Source organism: Capra hircus, chromosome 20 (genome assembly GCF_001704415.2).
Source record: "Capra hircus breed San Clemente chromosome 20, ASM170441v1, whole genome shotgun sequence".
Lineage (NCBI taxonomy): Eukaryota > Metazoa > Chordata > Mammalia > Artiodactyla > Bovidae > Capra > Capra hircus.
This window is the reverse complement of record NC_030827.1, coordinates 65505550-65525950: the sequence shown is the minus strand read 5'-3', so window position 1 is coordinate 65525950 and position 20401 is coordinate 65505550. Positions and strand designations below refer to the sequence as shown.

At 42.8% G+C, this 20401-nt stretch overlaps 1 protein-coding gene across 1 annotated transcript in view; it reads left to right on the top strand.

The window, feature by feature from the left end:
* The window catches only part of ADCY2 (adenylate cyclase 2), a 462350-nt gene that overhangs the window by 300132 nt on the left and 141817 nt on the right, over window positions 1-20401 (top strand). The window contains exons 5-6 of the mRNA XM_018065622.1: window positions 8688-8836; window positions 14447-14558. Coding sequence (XP_017921111.1) covers window positions 8688-8836; window positions 14447-14558 — 261 coding nt within the window. The remainder of the gene's footprint in view (window positions 1-8687; window positions 8837-14446; window positions 14559-20401) is intronic.

The window sequence follows — 20401 nt, the reverse complement described above, 5'->3', positions numbered from 1 at the left end:
CCTGACCTAGGAATCAAACCCTGGTCTCCTGCATGGCAGGCAGATTCTTTACTGTCTGAGCCACTAGGAAGACCCCCTAGAGGCTCCGTATTAAAGAATTAAATTGATGGTTAGTAGTTTGAATTTAAAAGTATCAATTTACTGTCACCTGTGACTGAAAACGCACTTTATAACTTGACTTTAGCCTTGTGTTCTCTAACTCCTGCTCGCTGGAGAGTAATCGCATGTAAGCGATCGCTTCTTTCCTTCCATCTTTAGTTACTGATGTGCCCTGTAAAAGTACCCCAACAGTCTTAATCCTTCTGCTGAGCTTACAAATTAGCCAGTAGGATGAGAAATCAGTGACCATAAAGTTGGAAGATGCAAGTTTCATCAGGTCTTGACTTCCTAGTGAGTACCACCTCCCTCTACCCGCTCTGAGACAACGCTTTATCTATTTTGGCCCCCCCTTTTTGGTCAAAAGTGTTTAAATTTAAATAGAATTTCATATAGCCAGGGTTTATAAAATGAGACAACAATGTATGAATGCAACAAAAGGCCTTAACGGTTTTGTAAAAGGGAACAGTGACTTGTCAAAGTGCATATCGATTTTCATTTGCTCAAAGCATTTCGGCCTCCCTAAACTGTGTAATAAGCAAGCTGACTTGCCCTCTGCACACAAACGCTGGCCGTTCACACGGCGCACCAGAGCCCCTCGCCATTCTCCGTCCTCTTGCAGTTCAGTGAAGTAACCCTTCACGGAAGAGTTTCTTTGTCAAGAGGCCTCTCCTTTCCCGCAGTGCTTCTTAACTGTCTCGGCTGTGGTCTGTGGTTGTGAGCACTTGCCTCCTTTCCTTTGTGTTTGAGTCTGAAACAGTAAGAGGCAAATTCAAGGAAAAAAGCTCTTGTGGTTCCATAGAATTCTAGGAACTTACAGGGACCTGCAGACCTTCAACTCACCAAGTTTAACAGATATATTTTTAAACAACTAAATTGAGGCTCCCAAGGCTGGAGGGATTTAACTGAGGTCATGTAGGTCGTGGTAGAGAAAGAACAGGAGCTCAGATCTACTCAGACGTGGGTGCTGTTTCTACTAGACAGTGCTGGGTTTCGTCATGCATAAATATGATGACTGATTTTATTGTAAAAATCAAAGTTAGATAAAGCAAGACCTTTCAAATAATAAGTATTAACTGATTGATTGCTGTGAAGCAAGATTCCTAAGGCTGGACTGAAGAGAAACAAACTAAATTGAATAGCAAGAAATAGCAGTAATGGCAGCTGTTACTACACCTTAGTATATACCTAGACAGAGTATTACAAAGCAGACACATCACTTTGCTGACAAAGGTCCGTCTAGTCAAAGTTATGGTTTTTGCAGTAGTCATGTACGGATGTGTGAGGTGGACCATAAGAAAGGCTGAGCACCAAAGAAGTGATGCTTTCATGTTGTGGTGCTGGAGAAGACTCTTGAAAGTCCTTTGGACTGCAAGGTGATCAAACTAGTCAATCCTAAAGGAAATCAGTCCTGAATATTCATGAAGGACTGATGCTGAAGCTGAAACTCCAACCCTTTGGCCACGTGATGCAGAAAGCTTCCATGGTGTTGCAAAGAGTCAGACGTGACTTAGCGACTGAACAAAAACTATACCTTAACTTCGGAAGTGTGCAGGTGATAGAGGCTGGTGGCAATAAAGGATGGTTTTTCACTGAGACTTGCACACATGAAGCTGGCTGCAAGAGAAGATATATCTGAGGGAAATACTGACACAGATGCACATCCCTAGTGGGTGTTTTCCAAGTACAGAGGCTTCAGTGTTTGATTCTAAATGGATACCTGGTCCTTTCATGCTGCAGGTCAGTACTGAATGGCAGCGTATCAGCATATCTCTTCAGCACCTCTTCTAACACAGTAGCTCCTTAGGGATCTGGTGTCTCTTAATGCCAGTGACTACTTTCTCTTGGGAAGAGAAAATTTGTAACTTATTCCTTCAATGAAAGGAATGAATACAATAGAAGGATTAATATATCGAATTGGTTTGCCATCCTAAGGTAACTGAATGGCATTTAAAATAAGAACGAGATAGAAATGAGAATTTTGAAAGAGGAAAAAATTTGATTCTTATTAAAGAGCAAGTCCTTGTCATCCTCCTTTCCGAAAATGCAGCAGTTTTAAACATTTATCACATGCATGGTTTAAAGAAGAAACAGGATATAATGTACATCAGTATATGATAGCTCAGAATTTAAGCATACATCATCTTTGCTTAAATTGGATTTTCCTGTCAACTGAAATAATCTCAAAAATGGCATAAAAAAGTAAAGGTAAATATCTGCTTTGTTTCATTATGTTAGAAACAATTTGGAGTTGGAGAGTGTCTTGAATTTTGATCAATAGTACATTGAAATTTACAAACTCTAGCTTTCTACGTGGCACAATTTAAAAAGAACACATTCTCAGAAAAATGTATGAATTTAATGAATATTAATTAGAGGCTTAATAAAGACATGTGTTAAAATGAAACTCTCAAACTATGGCCGACCTATTCACTGGATAATCTTTGAGTAGGCTGGAATTAGCCAAATTCCCTGTCATTCGACAGTCTTTTCTAAAAAGAGAAAGAAATAGTGATGGTGTGCATCAATCAGTTTTGTGACGACTTGATTTTCCAAAAATCCCCTTAAGGAGTTCTTCAGTGTATTTGGAGATAATGTAGCTAAGTCATATCCGGCATATTAAGCTCTTAAGTTTGTGTGTTGCTTTCAGATAATTTGGCAGGGCACACAGCTACATTATCAAAAAGCTGAAGTATTAATGGAAATATTAACCTTGTCAGATTATGAGTTGAGTTGAAATTTATCATGTGTGCCATAATATTGGGCTTTCCTTTCAGAGTACAGCACTTTATAAGGGAAGAAAGACATATTTAACAGTGACTTGATTCAGAATGTTCAAGCACAGACTTGTATTTAAGGCTTACCCCTTTATCCAATGCCGTGATGACCAAGAGGATGTGTGCAGACCCCAAAACACAAATCCTGTCTGTGGGCTTTGGTCACTGGTCTTGCTGTCCATCAGAATCATGTGATAATTGAGAAGACTTGGGTTCTTTTCTTTTTGGCTGGTAGGCTGTTACCAACATCTTTATTCCACTCTAACTTCACAAAGATTCTTTAACACACACACAAAGAAAAATTTGGTTTACACAACATATGGAGTTGATTTCCTGTATTTTTCAAACTACCTATAAAAAACCATTCATCTGTCTACACGTGGGACTAAATTAAAGACCATGATTTACATTTGGTCATTAAATAAAGCTATGGGCATGAGAGAGAATTACTTTATTTAATTCATCTTTTTTGTTCATGGAATCTGTCCTTTAGGGAAGGCTGGCTCTGTGGTCTTGGGGGTTTGCATGTGTGCTAAATTGCTTCAGTCATGTCCAACTCTGTGCAACCCTATAGACTATAGCCCACCAGGTTCCACTGTCCACAGGATTCTCCAGGCAAGAATACTGGGATGGGTTGCCCTGTCCTCCTCCAGGGGATCTTCCCGACCCAGGGACTGAACTCATGGCTCCTGCATCTCCTGCATTTCAGGCAGACTCCACCACTGAGCCATCCGGGAAGCTCCGTGGGGTTTAGTTTCTGCCTACACAATGTAGGCAGAAAACAAAAAAAAGTGGAAAAGAGTGAAGTCACTCAGTCGTGTCCAACTCTTTGCCACCCCATGGACTGTGGCCTCCCAGGTTCCTCCATCCATGGGATTTTCCAGGCAAGAATACTGGAGTGGGTTGCCATTTCCTTCTCCAGGAGATCTTCCCGACCCAGGCATTGAACCCAGGTCTCCCACATTGTAGGCAGACGCTTTACCATCTGAGCCACCAGGAAGTCCTGGTGGAAACGAAGTTCAGGCAGAAAACGAAGGTGCTTGCAAAGGTCTCAGTTAGGTTTACCCTGAGCAACACTCAGACGAGGATGTGAGTTTGGGCATTTAGTTGGATGTGGTTTCAGGTGGCCGAGTGAGGGAGTGGATCAGGGAGGATCCAGCTCCAGCTATTGAAAGGGGTAGCTGGCAACAGGGGCTCAGTCCATCTGGAAACCCTCAGAGGGAAGAGCAGAAAATGCTCATATCTGTCCACTGAGGGATGTGGATGCGGGAGCTGAGATATTTATCCACCAATCACTTCCTCGTTGGTTGAGGCACAGGAAACTATAAATTTAGAAAGGACCAGGCTGCAGGCGACCTCCAAGGAATGGAGAGGGAATATGGTTAGGACACCAACAACATAGGCTCCAGAACCATGACTGGAAATGAATGTAAACCATGGGAGAATCGACTGATACCTTTAAATTCAACAGAAGACTGTGCTGAGTCTACAGAGACACACAAGTTGTCCTCATAAGGTAATAATGCAGAAGAATGTCAACTGAGATTTGCAACCTGGTGTACTTTGGTTTTTCTTAGCCCTTGACTCATCTGTCATCCATCAGAAAATACAAAGCTGGTTATAATCTAATTAAGCCGATCACCAGACATCTCTGTAGACACAGATTCCACTGGGATTTCTAAATAGATAGTCTAGACCAGATTCATAATCTGTTACATCCTACATGCCAGTATTTCTTGTCACTGTTTTAGGCAGTGATATATCTGTTCAGGGTCTGCTTACTTTTATGACAGAGATGAGATGGCATCTCTGACTCAGTGGAAGAATTGATGCTTTTGAACTGTGGTGTTGGAGAAGACTCTTGAGAGTCCCTTGGACTGCAAGGAGATCCAACCAGTCCATCCTAAAGGAAATCAATCCTGAATATTCTTTGGAAGGACTGATGCTGAAGCTGAAACTCCAATACTTTGGCCACCTGATGCAAAGAACTGACTCATTGGAAAAGACTCTGATGCTGGGAAAGATTGAAGGCGGGAGAAGGGGACAACAGAGTGTGAGATAGTTGGATGGTATCACCAACTCGATGGACATAAGTTTGAATAAGCTCCAGGGAAGCCTGGCGTGCTGCAGTCCATGGAGTTGCAAAGAGTAGGACATGACTGAGCGACTGAACTGAATTGACTGACTCAGTAAAGAATCTGCCTGCAATGCAGGAGACGCGAGTTCTATCCATGGGTCAGGAAGATCCTCTGGAGAAGGGAATGGCAGCCCACTCCAGTATTCTTACCTGGAGAATCCCATGGACAGAGGAGCCTGGCAAGGCCCATTGGGTCGCAAAAGAGTCGGACGCAATTGAGCAGCTAACACACAGTAACATGCCTCCTTTGTCTCCCGTCTCATCATGCCTTAGAGGATGACCAGATGAGTCTTCTGACTTTGTTGACATCAATAACACAGTTTTTTCACTAGATTTTCTCTATTTGTTTAAGTAGATTTTGAACATTATGAATCCTTTATACAATTTTGACCTCACATACAATCATCCAATACAGTGATCAATAAATAGAGAGAAACAGAGACCATCCCATACAGAGTAACTCAGTACACACAGTGTGCTCAATAGCTACCAAAATGGAGCTGAGTGAAGGCAACATTAACATAACTCAGTTCCAGACTTGAAGAAGCAAAGTCTATCATCTAAGTACTTCCTTGGATGTATCACGTATTTTGTGACTTTCAGAATTCCCAAATGTCTAACCATCTGGTTGGTCATGGAAGCCAAAATGTAGAAAAAAGAAAGTAAGAGGCAATTACATGTATTTGATGGGTGGGTAGCAAAAGATGAATAGATGAAAGAATAGCTCTACTTTGTAGTAAGATTACAAAAGGTAGTAAAGTGCCATTTATTTTAAAAATAAATCCCAGTACCTTTTCATTGGGTTCTGAGATAATAGAGGGATCAAATTTGTATAGACAGTAGATCATCAGCCAAATGTTTTGAACTCTCAATTTGTGTGTAACAAGGATAAAGGTTTTATTCTAAGTTTTAAAATATGGACATCCATTTTCCATGTCATTGGAAAAGACCCTGATGCTGGGAAAAATCGAGGGCAGGAAGAGAAGGGGATGACAGAGGATGAGAGGGTTGGATGGCATCACCGACTCGATGGACATGACTTTGAGCAAGCCCCAGGAGATGGTGCTGGGAAGGGAAGCCTGGCGTGTTGTAGTCCATGGGGTCGCAAAGAGTGGGACACGACTGAGCAACTGAACAACATTTTCCACATTATTTGTAATTTCTTGGTATTCTGAGTTCCAAGTGGCTCCATTTCTCTGGGGTCACTTGTTCTGTTAACAAACCAAAACATGACTTGATTTCTTCTATTATTGAACTCAGCTGTTCTCTATCCTCCTGCTGCTGTTTATCTTGGCCCTTGTCTGCAGAATGAGAGGTCTTGCAGTTGGACAGGGTCCCTGCTCTTTCAAAATTTCACTTTAGTCCAAAATTGGAATTCACCTCCTCACCTTTAAGCTAACATGATGCTGTTGTATTGTTAGGTCATTAGTGAAATTTGGAGAATAATGGAAGGAAATTCAAGCTCAGAATAGGGATCAAATCAAAATGTGATTTCAAGTGGTTGTCGGTGTTTACCAATGGTTTTCCAACCAGGAGACACTTTGAATGTTCCCTTTCGCCTTTAGTGCAGCCTGCTGATGTGAAGCTGGGGCTCCGCTCGTATCACCAGAGGCAGTCATTCTTTCTCCCAGTGTCTTTGTCTGCTAGAGACAAAAACCCAAAATAATCAGTGCCTTGCTTTGCAGAATAGTCAAATTTCCCTTTGGGTGAAGATCACTGACCCAGATCTTGCCCAGGCCTGGTATTGATGACCAAGAAGGTCATTAATCTGATCTTAAAACATAAGCCCTGCCTATCCAGGTCTCTACCATAAGCAGTACCAACAATGAACATAGGTTTTGAGATGGGATTTCTTTTTATTGTGCCCCAGACAAAATGTACCGCAGGGCATTCATTCATTCAGCAAATAACTACAGAGAAAATGCTACTTTCCAGGAACTCCTCTAGGAGTTGAGAAATCAAACAAACAAAAAAAAAGCCCCCCAATTAACTACCCTTCACATCACCCGTCTCTGTGAGTGCAAGGAACCACATAAGGGGTTACGTTGCCAATGCCCACAGTAAAATCTAGTGGTGTTGCTACCCCTCCAAAAAATTTTTTTCTAGAAATATGGGGACCTCTCAATCCTTTTGCCCTAAGACTGAAATATCTATACTCTGTTTCTGTTATTGATATAGCACATAAAGAGAGCTCCTGGAAGCATGTGGTGCATGGCGGGGGCTCCTGCTCTGTTAGTTCCCCTCTGTTTTCCAAGGTATGTGGATTCCTCTAAACACCAGCCTATTCTAGTCTCATCTGACAGCTGTGCTATTAGGGACACTGTCTCCTTCCCCTTTGCATTTATCATTAGCGCTCATCGAGAGTCTGGCATTCAGTGGGCAGTGATGGGTGTTTCCTGATTGGGTGAATGAAGGAAGGAAAGTACAGACGACCAGCACTCAGATGTGCCAGTTCACGGAGAGACGCCCCCGGCCACGCACTGAGGCCCCACACAGGCCCATACAGAGTCTTCTGTTGACTTTGCACCTGTGTTTTCCTGGAGCAGGTTGGGGATAGGTTGTGGCAAGGCCCATTTCATCTTCATCAAGATGTACTTCTGGCCTCCCCTCTGCTCCATCATGAAAGTTCCCCAAAGTTCCAAAGTGATGTGCTCTGTGGGTGGATCCAGGGGACAAACAAGTGGACCAGTGAATCTGGGGGCAAAGCCCACTTTCCCCCACCCTCCTCTACTCTCTCACCACTTTGTCGAAACAGAAATTTGTTAGAGAGAAAATGTGGAAGAAGAGAAAATCTTTTGCTCATTTAGACACACTGAATATCACCAGCTAAATCCACAATACCTGAGAAATATATAGTGTTTTCTATAATAGATTTATTTTTAAAGTACTCTAGAGTAAATATCAACTTTCAAAGACTGACCTTCTGTGATACTTCTTGTCAAAAAAAAAATTACAGTTTCCTTAAAGGGAATGAAAAAGTGTCATTCTAAGCATAATAAATGCATATTAACATATATATAATATTGCATGCTATCATGTACAGGATTTACTGAATTTAAAGACTAAAAATATAAGAAAGGCTCATATGTTTTCACTTCTTTGTGACCCACCTATAGTTTCTCATAGATGACATTTTCTCAGAGACTAATATTTCTGACTCTGTGTTTATAATAGTTCAGAATCACGAAAAAGGATTGCATGATCACCACAGAGGAAATGAAATATTTGAAAATGTGTGACTATCTTATTTAGGAAATGTGGAATATTGCTTGACTTTCAAAAGTGCAATATAGCTTGTACTTTATCTCTCAAGCGAACGAGTAGGCGAAAATGAGAGTCTTCTATCTCCGACTGACCACTGCTTTCTGGCATCTTCCTATTATTACCGTTTCACTCCTTTAAAATCACAATAGTTAAATAATACCCTCGGGGAAATAACTACGCCTTCCTTTTCTTTGCACACTGCAGAACACATGCTTAGAACTCAATAAATAATCTAATAACACACTCTGACCTTGGAAAATTGGATTTTTTTTAACATGTATTTCTAGACTCTGTATTTGACTTGTTAGAGTCCTCAGATTGGCCGCGCTCCGGCCCCGTGGTGCTTTCGCTCGGCCCTTGCTGCGGCCTCGGTGGTGTGACCTCTCTCCGTCTTCCTTCCATCCTGGCTTCAGGAGCGGCTGCTGCTCTCCTTGCTGCCGGCACACATAGCCATGGAGATGAAAGCGGAGATCATCCAGAGGCTGCAGGGCCCCAAAGCCGGCCAGATGGAGAACACCAACAACTTCCACAACCTCTACGTCAAGCGGCACACCAACGTCAGGTACGCGGCACCGTCTTCGCTCCTCGGCGAGGCTGGGGAGCCCGACGCCGGGGGGCGGATGTGGGTGGCGGATGTAGGTCCCCGGAAGTCCCCGTCTTAAGCGTCATGTGCCCTTCGGGGCTGTTCATCTTGGTGCAAAGCATATGTCCACTCCACCTACCCGTGTGCGAGGGCCTCTTGGTCATTCAGATAAGAAAACAGGCCCTTCTACTTGTTGCATTTTGGGACCAGCTGTTACAAAGGGGAGAGAAGTGGCCGGTGGGGCCTTCATTCTGGGAGCTCTCAGGTCAGATCTCACTGGGTCCCAGGCACCCAGGACTCTCTATCTCAGTAAGATTAGGGAGTCGGGCTCTAGGCACAAGGACTGGTTCTTCGACATGGGCTTGGCAGGGCCAGGGCTCCAGGAGCTAGCACTTTCCGGGTGGCTGGGTATCCTGCTGCCCATCAGGAATGCCGGGGCGGGGGTGGGGGCGGGGGTGGGGGCGGGGGAGTGTCTCTGGGCTCTGGGTATGGCCAGTACCCAGCATCATGAGTGACCGGCAGGCACCTTAATGAAATTACAGTGAAAGTTACAGCTTGTCCAGGAGTGGCAGTCACAGATGCTTCTCGGGGAGCCATTCCTGGAATCTTAGTAACTAGAAAACTAACAAGGGATTGTGGTCAGAAGGGAGGTCGTGTAGGACCTCTTCTCCCCTGAGCTCTGGACGGGAGCCGGGTGGGCCCTCACTTCAGTCTGGGGTGGTGCTCCCCATCGTCTCTGGCCTCCAGACGTAGGCACTCTGGTCCTCACCATTCTCCATGCACACCTGTTTCTGATCCCGATTCTCTAGAGGCCTGTCCCCGTCTGTTCCATTGTGTTACAGTGGTGCTTGCTCTTCTGGCTGGGTTATCTCAGTGAGCAACCTGTGCGTGCCTTATTCATCAGGTTACTCCTTTAGTTGTCAGGGTTACTTGCCCCTCCATTCAACAGTTTATTAACAACAACCACAAACAAAACTGAAATTGTGTAGCTCATCATCTAGAATCGAAATCAGGCTGTTTGCCCCCAACTCCAGACTTTTTCCCTTGCATGTTGCTGCATTAGGTCTGATCACTTCAGGTCGAGGATATCTGAAATTGATTAATAAGAAATAAATTTAACTGTAGCTTAAAATAAAAGTGAAAATGTTAGTCACTTAGTCGTGTCCGACTCTGTGCAACCCTATGGACTGTAGCCGGCCAGGCTCCTCCGCCCATGGAGTTTTCCAGGCAAGAATACTGAAGTCGGTTGCCATTCCCTTCTCCAAGGGATCTTCCCGACCCAGGGATCAAAGCCAGGTCTCCCACATTGCAGGTGGATTCTTTACTGTCTGAGCCACCAGGGAAGGCCTAACTGTAGCTTAAATGTATTGCTAAGACAAATCTCAATTTGACACGATTTTAGAAACAGGTGTGGCCCAAGCACACAAAGAGCTAATATACAATAAAGAGCTAATATACAATATTGAGAGGGAGATAACAGAAAAAAGTTGCATATCAATGCAGAATCAGGAATAAATATTTTTAAGTCCCCATCATTTTTTGGAATAATAGGAAAGAACTATGGGTGTGTATGTATATACATGTGTTTGTGTGTGTGTATAAACACAGAGAGAGAGAACATTCATACATATTATGAGTGAAATTATTTAAAACACTAGCTTGCCTTTAGGTTTTTAAGCATTTTGCCTACATGATTAAAGAAAAATGATTTATAGTATCTGATAAATTGTATTTTACTAGAAATTGCTCTTTCTAGCCTTCAGTTCAGTTCAGTCACTCAGTCGTGTCCGACTCTTTGCGACCCTATGAACTGCAGCACGCCAGGCCTCCCTGTCCGTCACCAACTCCTGGAGTTCAGTCAAACTCATGTCCATCGAGTCGGTGATGCCATCCAGCCATCTCGTTCTCTGTCGTCCCCTTTTCCTCCTGTCCCCAATCCCTCCCAGCATCAGAGTCTTTTCCAGTGAGTCAACTCTTCGCGTGAGGTGGCCAAAGTATTAGAGTTTCAGCTTTAGCATCAGTCCTTCCAATGAACACCCAGGACTGATCTCCTTTAGAATGGGCTGGTTGGATCTCCTTGCAGTCCAAGGGACTCTCAGGAGTCTTCTCCAACACCACAGTTCAAAGGCATCAATTCTTTGGCACTCAGCTTTCTTCACAGTCCAACTCTCACACCCATCCATGACCACTGGAAAAACCATAGCCTTGACTAGACGGACCTTAATTGTCTGAAAGTCAGGAATGGCCCTCCATCTCCTGCAGTATTTTTAAGACACTTATTGGTATTCAAAATGCATAAAAATAAATATTAATATGTCTATATCTAAAGAAGATCACAGACTCTAAGTAGTTTGATATAGTCCAGGAACACTAGACCTGCAAAAATAACAGATGACACGACCAATTTCAGGCAGTTGATAAAGAATCTGCATAATATCTGTATTATCAATTTCTATGATAATTTCTACATTTCTATCAGTTTCTACAAATTACCTCAAAACTTAGTGGTTTTAAAGAACAATAGACATCTCACAGTTTCTGTGGGCTGGAGTTTTGGAGCATCTTAAGTGGTTCTGGCGTAGACTTCCCCATGAGGCTTCAGGCTGCTGGGGGATCTGCTCACGATGTGGCTTCTCACCTGGTGGGCAGGTTAACTTCCTGTTGGCAGAAGGCCTCAGATCTTCACCGCTGGACCTCTTCACAGGTTGCTTGAGTGTCCTCACAATATGGCTGCTTGCTTCCCCAGAGGGAAGGATCCAAGAGAGAGCCAGGTGGAAGTTGCTGTATCTTTTATGAAAGGTCATTTCTGGCTATTCCTACAGTATTCTATTAGTTACACAAGTCACTCCTACCCGTTATGGGGAGGGACAATACAAGGGAGGTGAGGATGACTGAGGCCATCTTGGAAGCCAGTTACCACACAATCTAAGGCAAAGGGTTGGTGAAGCAGCTTCAGCTGCCTTCAGAGATTGTATACAGTATGTTTGCAGTATTTAATCAAATTTAAATTCAGAAAATATATTTGGGATCCTAAAGAAAAGTGTTAATGTTAGTCACTCAGTCGTGTCTGACTCTGTGACCCCATGGACTGTAGCCCAACTGGTTCCCACCAGTCCATGGAGTTTTCCAAGCAAGAATACTGGAAGGGATTGCCATTCTTTTCTCCAGAGGATCTTCCCAACTCATGGATCAAACCTGAGTCTCCTGCATTGCAGGCAGTCCTTACAGTCTGAGCCACGAGGGAAGCTCCTAAAGTAAATACATAACTTAAAAATACAGAAGCTTAAATGTCATGTAGTACCAGTTAATTTTAAAACAAGTCTAAAACCTATGGCCTTTTCATCGTGAGGCAGGATGTGGGCTGGGTATACAAATATCTGAGGTCCTGCTTCAGGTTCTTTGGGGTGCACACCCAGCAGTGGGAGTGCCAGTAATTCTGTGTTTCATTTTTTGAAGAAACATCATACTGTTTTCCATAGTGCCTATACCATTTTACATTTCCCCTAGCGTGCTTACTAGCTCTAATTCCTCTACATCCTCAGCAACAACTGTTTTGTTTTGTTTTGTTTTGTTTTCAAGAAAAAGCTATCCTTATGAGTGTTAATTGGCAGTTATTTTTGTTTCATGGCCCATCTTAAATCATACCATATGTATTACTTGAAACTCAAATTGCCAGCAGCAATTTTAGGCTTCTTTATTAGGTCTCTGGGGCTTCCCAGGTGGCGCAGTGGTAAAGAATCCACTTGGCAAGTCAGGAAATACAAGAGAAGTGGGTTCAGTCCCTGGGTCGGGAACATCCCCTGGAGGAGGACATGGCAACCCAGTCCAGTATTCTTGCCTGGAGAATCCCATGGACAGAGGAGCCTGGCGGGCTACAGTCCCTGGGGTCTGAGTCAGACACAACTGAACACAATGCAGATATTAGGCCCTTATATAAAACATAAGCATGTTGCTATGTAGGTAAAGTTGTAATGCACACACAGGTGTTGTGTTCTTCTATCCTGATTCATCAAGGCTAGCTAAATGCACATAAAACTCTAAGGAATCTCGCATTTGCCCCCCAGCCTATACATGCCATGAGGGGAAGCTGTGCTGTCAGTTCCTTAGGCACTGTGTCCCAGATTCTTCACCACCCCTCAGGTCAGTTCAGTTCAGTTGCTCAGTCATGTCCGACTCTTTGCGACCACATGGACCACAGCACGCCAGGCCTCCCTGTCCATCGCCAACTCCCAGAGTTTGCTCAGACTCATCTCCATCGCGTCGGTGATGCCATCCAACCATCTCATCCTCTGTCGTCCCTTTCTCCTCCTGCCTTCAGTCTTTCCCAGCATCAGGGTCTTTTCCAATGAGTCAGCTCTTCACATCAGGTAGTCAAAGTATTGGAGTTTCAGCTTCAGCATCAGTCCTTCCAATGAACACGCAGGACTGATCTCCTTCAGGATGGACAGGTTGGATTTCCTTGCAGTCCAAGGGACTCTCAAGAGTCTTCTCCAGAACCACAGTCCAAAAGCATCGATCTTTCGGCGCTCAGCTCACCACCCCTACTACTGTTTTTGGCATTCTACTGTTTGCCTTTATCGGAGAAGGCGACGGCACCCCACTCCAGTGCTCTTGCCTGGAGAATCCCATGGACAGAGGAGCCTGGTGGGCTGCAGTCCATGGGGTCGCTAAGAGTCGGACATGACTGAGCGACTTCAGTTTCACTTTTTACTTTCATGCATTGGAGAAGGAAATGGCAACCCACTCCAGTGCTCTTCCCTGGAGAATCCCAGGGATGGGGGAGCCTGGTGGGCTGCAGTCCATGGGGTCGCTAAGAGTTGGACACGACTGAGCGACTTCAGTTTCACTTTTTACTTTCATACATTGGAGAAGGAAATGGCAACCCACTCCAGTGTTCTTGCCTGGAGCATCCCAGGGACGGGGGCGCCTGGTGGGCTGCCATCTATGGGGTCGCACAGAGTCGGACACGACTGAAGCGACTTAGCAGCAGCAACTGTTTGCCTTTATAGTACTTGTTATTACTGTAACTGGACATTAATTGGTGTCTTTCCTTGTTTAATGCTTCCCCCAAACTCAACTCTGAGCTTTAGGAAGATGCATCTCATTTCCTGGAAGTTAGTAAAGAACCCAGAATTTTGTCTTTCAATCAAAAAACAGGATTTAACTTTTATGATTTTGCTTCTTCTACTTAGGAATACTTACAATATAAAATCACATAACAGTTCAAACAGAAGCATACTCCTTTGATATCAGAATTATGACACTGTAATGAACTGTCAGAATGAAGACCACATAAGCCAGATTGGGAAGGAGAGGCTGGCCCTGAGAGGAGAAATGTTGTCAGTAACAGTGGACTGGAATAGAGAAAGTGTATCGCATGGCTTTCTTCCCCGATCTTAATTATAAAAATGTAACATCAAAAAAATTAATGGGACAGTTTAGCAACATGTCTATGTATTCCATACCCAGGGGAATGATGTTTTGCAAAAATATAAAATGTAAGAAATTGTCCTCTTTTAATGGGAAAGACTACCATTGCTTAGTGAATATAAACTTGCAAATATGGCACCCACTGGTTTGTTCCCACAGTATCCTCTATGCGGACATTGTTGGGTTCACCCGTCTGGCCAGTGACTGCTCCCCTGGAGAGCTCGTCCACATGCTGAATGAACTCTTTGGAAAGTTCGATCAAATTGCAAAGGTGAGTATTAGTGATTGCTTTCTATTTTGAAGATATATAAAATTGGGGCTTCCCTTTTCTTGATCCTTACCAGGTTTTTGCCTCTTCATAAAAGCATCCTTTAGGAATCTTATTTATAGATTTGTTGGATTTATTTGCCATTGATAAGTCTCAGACCTACATTGGGAAAGAGAAATGCTGTGGCATGTAATTAGCATATGCTTTCGTTTATTTTTAAGACTCTGGCTTATATATAATTCAGCACACATACAATAAATGCATTCAAGATAACGAGACTTGATTTGCACGTCTCTCTGCACTGTGCTGTTCTTAGCTTCTCTCTTTAGGCATTTTGATGTCAATGAGTTGGAAACGTAATTTCCTCTCCAGTTGTAACCTTTACATATTCACAGTGTTAAGCGGCATGCTGGGAAAATCCTTAAGACAGGATGCTTCCCTTCTTCCTAAGGCCTTATTTACTGCTGTCTCATTTTCATCCATTGGCCCTTGTGCCACTTGCAGAGATGTGAGCTCAGTATTCACCATTCATATGCTCAATTGTGGGAAGTTTCATAGAGAAGAAATGATGACAGCTTATTTAAAACCATACCAGACCTCACTCCAGACTTATTTATTGGAACAATTAAGATTTCTGGTGGGAACACTGGTGTTTTTTTCTTGCTTGCTAGCCCTCTATTTCTGTCTCATAAAATGTTTCTGGCCTTAATTTTTGTCTTTGAATGGTTCCCAACAAAAATCCTTTATTATGCTTATCAAAATGTATTTTTTTACATTAGGAAGAGTTAGTTCTAAGTTTGGTTCATGGTGAAATTTCCCTCACACTTAAAACAGTAGAGAACGTTGCAGCCAAGCTCCTAGGCACCAATCTGGCTTTCAGATGTTCACAGAGTCACTCCTGGGTCAAGCTCCCCATGAGACAGATGCCTTATGTTGCCCAACTGACCATGACAGACGTCACTGGGGATTCTAAAAAATTCACTGAGAGTACAGCTCTGTTTCCTTCCTTTACCAAACAAAGGAAAAGGTTGAGTTGGGGTTGGGAGGGCTCATCTTTAGGAAAAAAAAGAAAACAATGTCTTGACTATATTCTTCATGAAGGAGCAGCCAGTTTTCTATGTTGCCGATTATTGGTTCCTTGTGACCTAAGTGGGGAAAAGGAAGTACTTGTCAATGAATGATTATTAAACCAAATAAAAACATAGAGAGATATCTGTTAAAAAATAACATCTTGAAAGTTCAAGTTAGTAAAAGGCCATTTTTGCTGCACTGCCTGGTGACAGGTTAGGAGGAAACTTTCCTATCTTGGCCAGTGACAGCAAGGTACAGTGTTCTGATGGCATTTTCCCTGCATGCAAGGCTGTGTCCAAATTACTTCTCTTTAAAAGGACACCGATCACACTGGATTAGGGGCCCACCCTACTCCTGTATGGAGAAGGAAATGGTAACCCACTCCAGTATTCTTGCCTGGAAAACCCCATGGACAGAGGAGGCTGGTGGGCTACAGTCCATGTGGTCACACTGAGCAAGAAATACTTTCTACTCCTGTATGACCTTATCTTAGCTAATTACATCTACAATAACCCTACTGCCAACTAAAGTCACATTTACGGGTACCAGGGGTTAGTATTTCAACATATGAATTTGAGGAGGACAGAGTTTATATCACATAGAAGAGGTAATCGGTGTGATTTCCTGCTCCTCTCTGATGATTATAACAAAGGAATGTCCAGGCAATATCAGAGTCTGGACTAGGATAGCTTGGTCCATGCATTGTTGGTCACAGGGCCAGCGTGCTTTGGATAGCAGTTAATGTTTCATAGTTCAGATCATGCAGTCAGAGAGCCTTGTAAGCAAACAGCTCAGTCCACTGAATGAATGCTACGAAAAGCACATTACTTTACATTAAGGAACTCAGCATCATTGCTCATTCACTGTGATATTTTATCCACTTTAATGAGGTATAGTTGACATACAAAAAGCTATACATATTTAATATACATACAACTTATTGAACTTTAGGGATACACCCTTGAAACCATCGCTACAATCTATGCCATAAACATCTATCACCTACAGATCTTCACTTTGCCCTTTTAATTTATTACATTATCATTATCATCATCATATTATTATTTTGGGATTAAAACACTTAACATCTTCCTTTGCAGCCTGTGGTTAGGTATACAGTATAGTATTATTAGCTATAGACACTGTGCTGTGCAGTAGATCTCTAGGACTTACTCATCATGTGTAACTGGAACTTTTTACCCTTTGAGCAGCACCTCCCCATTTTCCCCCTCTCCCAGGCCTGGAAACCGCCATTCTACACTCCGTTTCTGTGCTTGACCAGTGAGGTTCCTCATACAAGTGGTATCATGTAACATTTGTCATTCTGTATCTGACTTATTTCACTTTGTTGTTGTTGTGGTTCAGTCGCTCAGTCGTGTCCAACTTTCTGCAACCTCGTGGACGGTAGCACACCAGGCTTCCCTGTCCATCACCAACTCCTGGAGTTTGCTCAAACTCATGTCCATTGAGTCAGTGATGCCATCCAACCATCTCATCCTTTGTCGTCCCCTTCGCCTCCTTCCTTCAATCCTTCCCAGCATTAGGGTGTTTTCTAATGAGTTGGCTCTTTGCATCAGGTGGCCAAAGTACTGGAGTTTCAGCTTCAGCATCAGTCTGTCCAATAAATATTCAGGACTGATTTCCTTTAGGATTGACTAGTTTGATCTCCTTGCAGCCGAAGGGACTCTCAAGAGTCTTCTCCAACACCACAGTTCAAAAGCTCAAAGAAGGCTGAGCGCTGAAGAATTTATTTCAATTAACAAATCAAATTCAACAGCACATTAAAAAAAATCATATACCATGACCAAATGGGATTTATCTCTAGGATGCAAGTTGGATGGCATAGCAGATCAATTGATGAGATATATATACTGCATTAACATAATGAAGGATAAGAAACACATGCTCATCTTAATCAACTGCAGAAAAAGCATTTGACAAAACTGAACACCCTTTTATGATTAAAAACTCTCAACTAATAAGGAACTCAGCTCAACATAGTAAAGCTGTATATGAAAAGCCCTCCGTGAACATCATATTCTGCAGTGAAAATCTGAAAGCTTTTCTTCTAAGACTGGGGAGAAGACAAGGACACCTGCTCTCACCAGCTCATTTCAGCACAGTGCTGGAAGTTCTTGACACAGGCCTTAGGCAAGAAAAAGAAATGCATTTAAATTAAAAAAAGTAGTAAAATTATCACTTTTTGCATATGATATGACCTTATATGTAGAAAACGTTAATGAGTCCACAAAAATTTGTTGTTGGTGGTGGTTGATGGTTTTGTCCTGAAGTCATGTCTGACTCTTGCAACCCCATGGACTGTAGCCCACCAGGCTCCTCTGTCCATAGAATTCTCCAGGCAAGAATACTGGAGTGGGTTGCCGTTTCCTTCTCCAGGAGATCTTCCCAACACAGGCCTTGAACCCGGGTCTCCTGCCTTGCAGGCAGATTCTTTACCAACTGAGCTATGAGGGAAGCATAAAAATCTGTTAGTACTAATAAACTCAGTAAAGTTGCAGGATACAAAATATGTGTACAATAATCTGTTGTGTTTCAATACACTAACAATGAAGGATCTCAAAAGAAAATCAAGGAAACAATTCCATCTACATTATCATCAAAAAGAATGGAAAACTTAGGGATAAACTTTACTAAACAGCCTGTGTACTCAGTCATGTCTGATTCTTTGCGACCCCATCAACTGTAGCCCATAAGGCTCCTCTGGCCATGGGATTTTACCAGCAAGAATACTGGAGTGGGTTGTCATTTCCTACTCCAGGGGATCTTCCTGACCCAGGGATCAAACCCACGTCTCCTACGTCTCCTGCATTGGCAGGCAATTCTTTACCACTGCACCACCTAAGAAGCCCTAACTAAGCAAGTGAATGACTTATACCCCGAAAACTATAAAGCATTGATGAAAGAAATATAAATAGACACAAATACATAGAAAGATATTCCATATTCATGGATTGGAAGAATTAATATTGTTAAAATATTACCCAAAGCCATCTACAGATTCAATGCAATCCCGATCAAAATCCCAATGCAGTTTTTACAGAAATAGAAAAAAAAAATCAATCCTAAAATTTATATAGAATCACGAGAGACCGCAGATATCCAAAGCAATTTTGAGCAAGAAGAACAAAGATAGAGGCTTCATAATTCCTGATTTCAAAATATCTTCCAGCTACAACAATTCAAACCAGCAGGATACTAAGAACAGACATACACAGCAACAGAACACAATAGAGAGACCAGAAATAATCCCATGCAGTCAACTGGTCTTTGATAAGGCTACCAGGAATTCATTGTTATTAATCTTACTGTTTCTAGACTCAGAATACATATTTAGGAAGTGAAAGTCGCTTAGTCACGTCCGACTCTTTGCAACCCTGTGGACTATATAGTCCATGGAATTCTCCAGGCCAGAATACTGGACTGGGTAGCCTTTCCCTTCTTCAGAGGATCTTCCCAACCCAGGGATCAAACCCAGGCCTCCCACGTTGCGGGCAGGTTCTTTTACCAGCTCAGCCACCAGGGAAGTCCAAGAATACTGGAATGGGTAGCCTATCCCTTCTCCAGGGGATCTTCCCAACCCATGAATCAAAGAAGGGTCTCCTGCACTGCAGGCAGATTCTTTACCAATTGTGCTCTCAGGGAGGTAAACCTGATTAATAAACAATGTTTTTCCCTTTTATTATATAAAATTGCTATCAAGATTTATGAACATATCCTCTACAGTGCTGTAGATAACCATGAAAGTACACAAGCTCTCTATGAGACAGGGAAAGAAATATGCAAAAACCTTCAATAAATCTAACGCATGCTTTAAGGACAAAAAGATCTTATGTTCATTTTATTATTTCAAATATTTTCAGTTTATCCATAAGTCTGTGGGTTAAGAAGGGAAAAGAAATCTGTGTTTGGTACTTCTTTATATATTATTTTAAATTTGAGTGAAGAGTCCATAAGCTAGTTGAAAAGGTTAGAAATGGATGTAGGATTGATGCATATGAATGAAATCGATCTTGATATTGTAATATAAATACAGCCCAGCCAAGAAAAATGAGTTCGTCTAACTTGATATTAAAATGGTTTAACCTAAGGTCAGAATTAAGTTTTAAATCACTTGGCAGTGTTGAATGGTGGCTCATTATACTGCATTATACTGTAGTGATATTTATCGGAAGCTACATGTCTGCAGGTAAGAATGCGCTTCAGCTTTGAAAGAAGTGAGGAAAACCATGAGTGTAGTAGGAATTGACATACAATTCTGATTCCAGTTGAGTTCTGATCACCATTTTCTATCCTGAAAGATTCTGCTCTGCACAGAACGTTTCATTTCACCGTCAGTATTTGAGGATGTTCAGACTATAAAGCACGGGCCTATCTTCACATTTCTCTGCTAAGTGTAATTCATTCCAGAATATTCTCTCAGCCTTCCCCTCCCACCCCTTCCCCTCATCCTTCCCGCTTTGGCAGAGGGGTGTGTGGGTGAGGGTGGCTCAGTCTCAACGGGCAGTTAAGGGAAACTGAACGAGTTCACGGCTTCTCAGGTTGGCGCGGTGGTGAAGAATCCACCTGCCAATGCAGGAGACTCAAGACACAGGGCTTCAATCCCTGGGTCGGGACCATCCCCTATGGAGGAGGGCATGGCAGCCCACTCCAGTATTTCTTGCCTGGAGAACCCCATGGACGGAGGAGCCTGGCGGGCTACAGTCCATAGCGTCTCAAAGAGTTGGACACGAGTGAAGCATCTTAGCACACAAGCA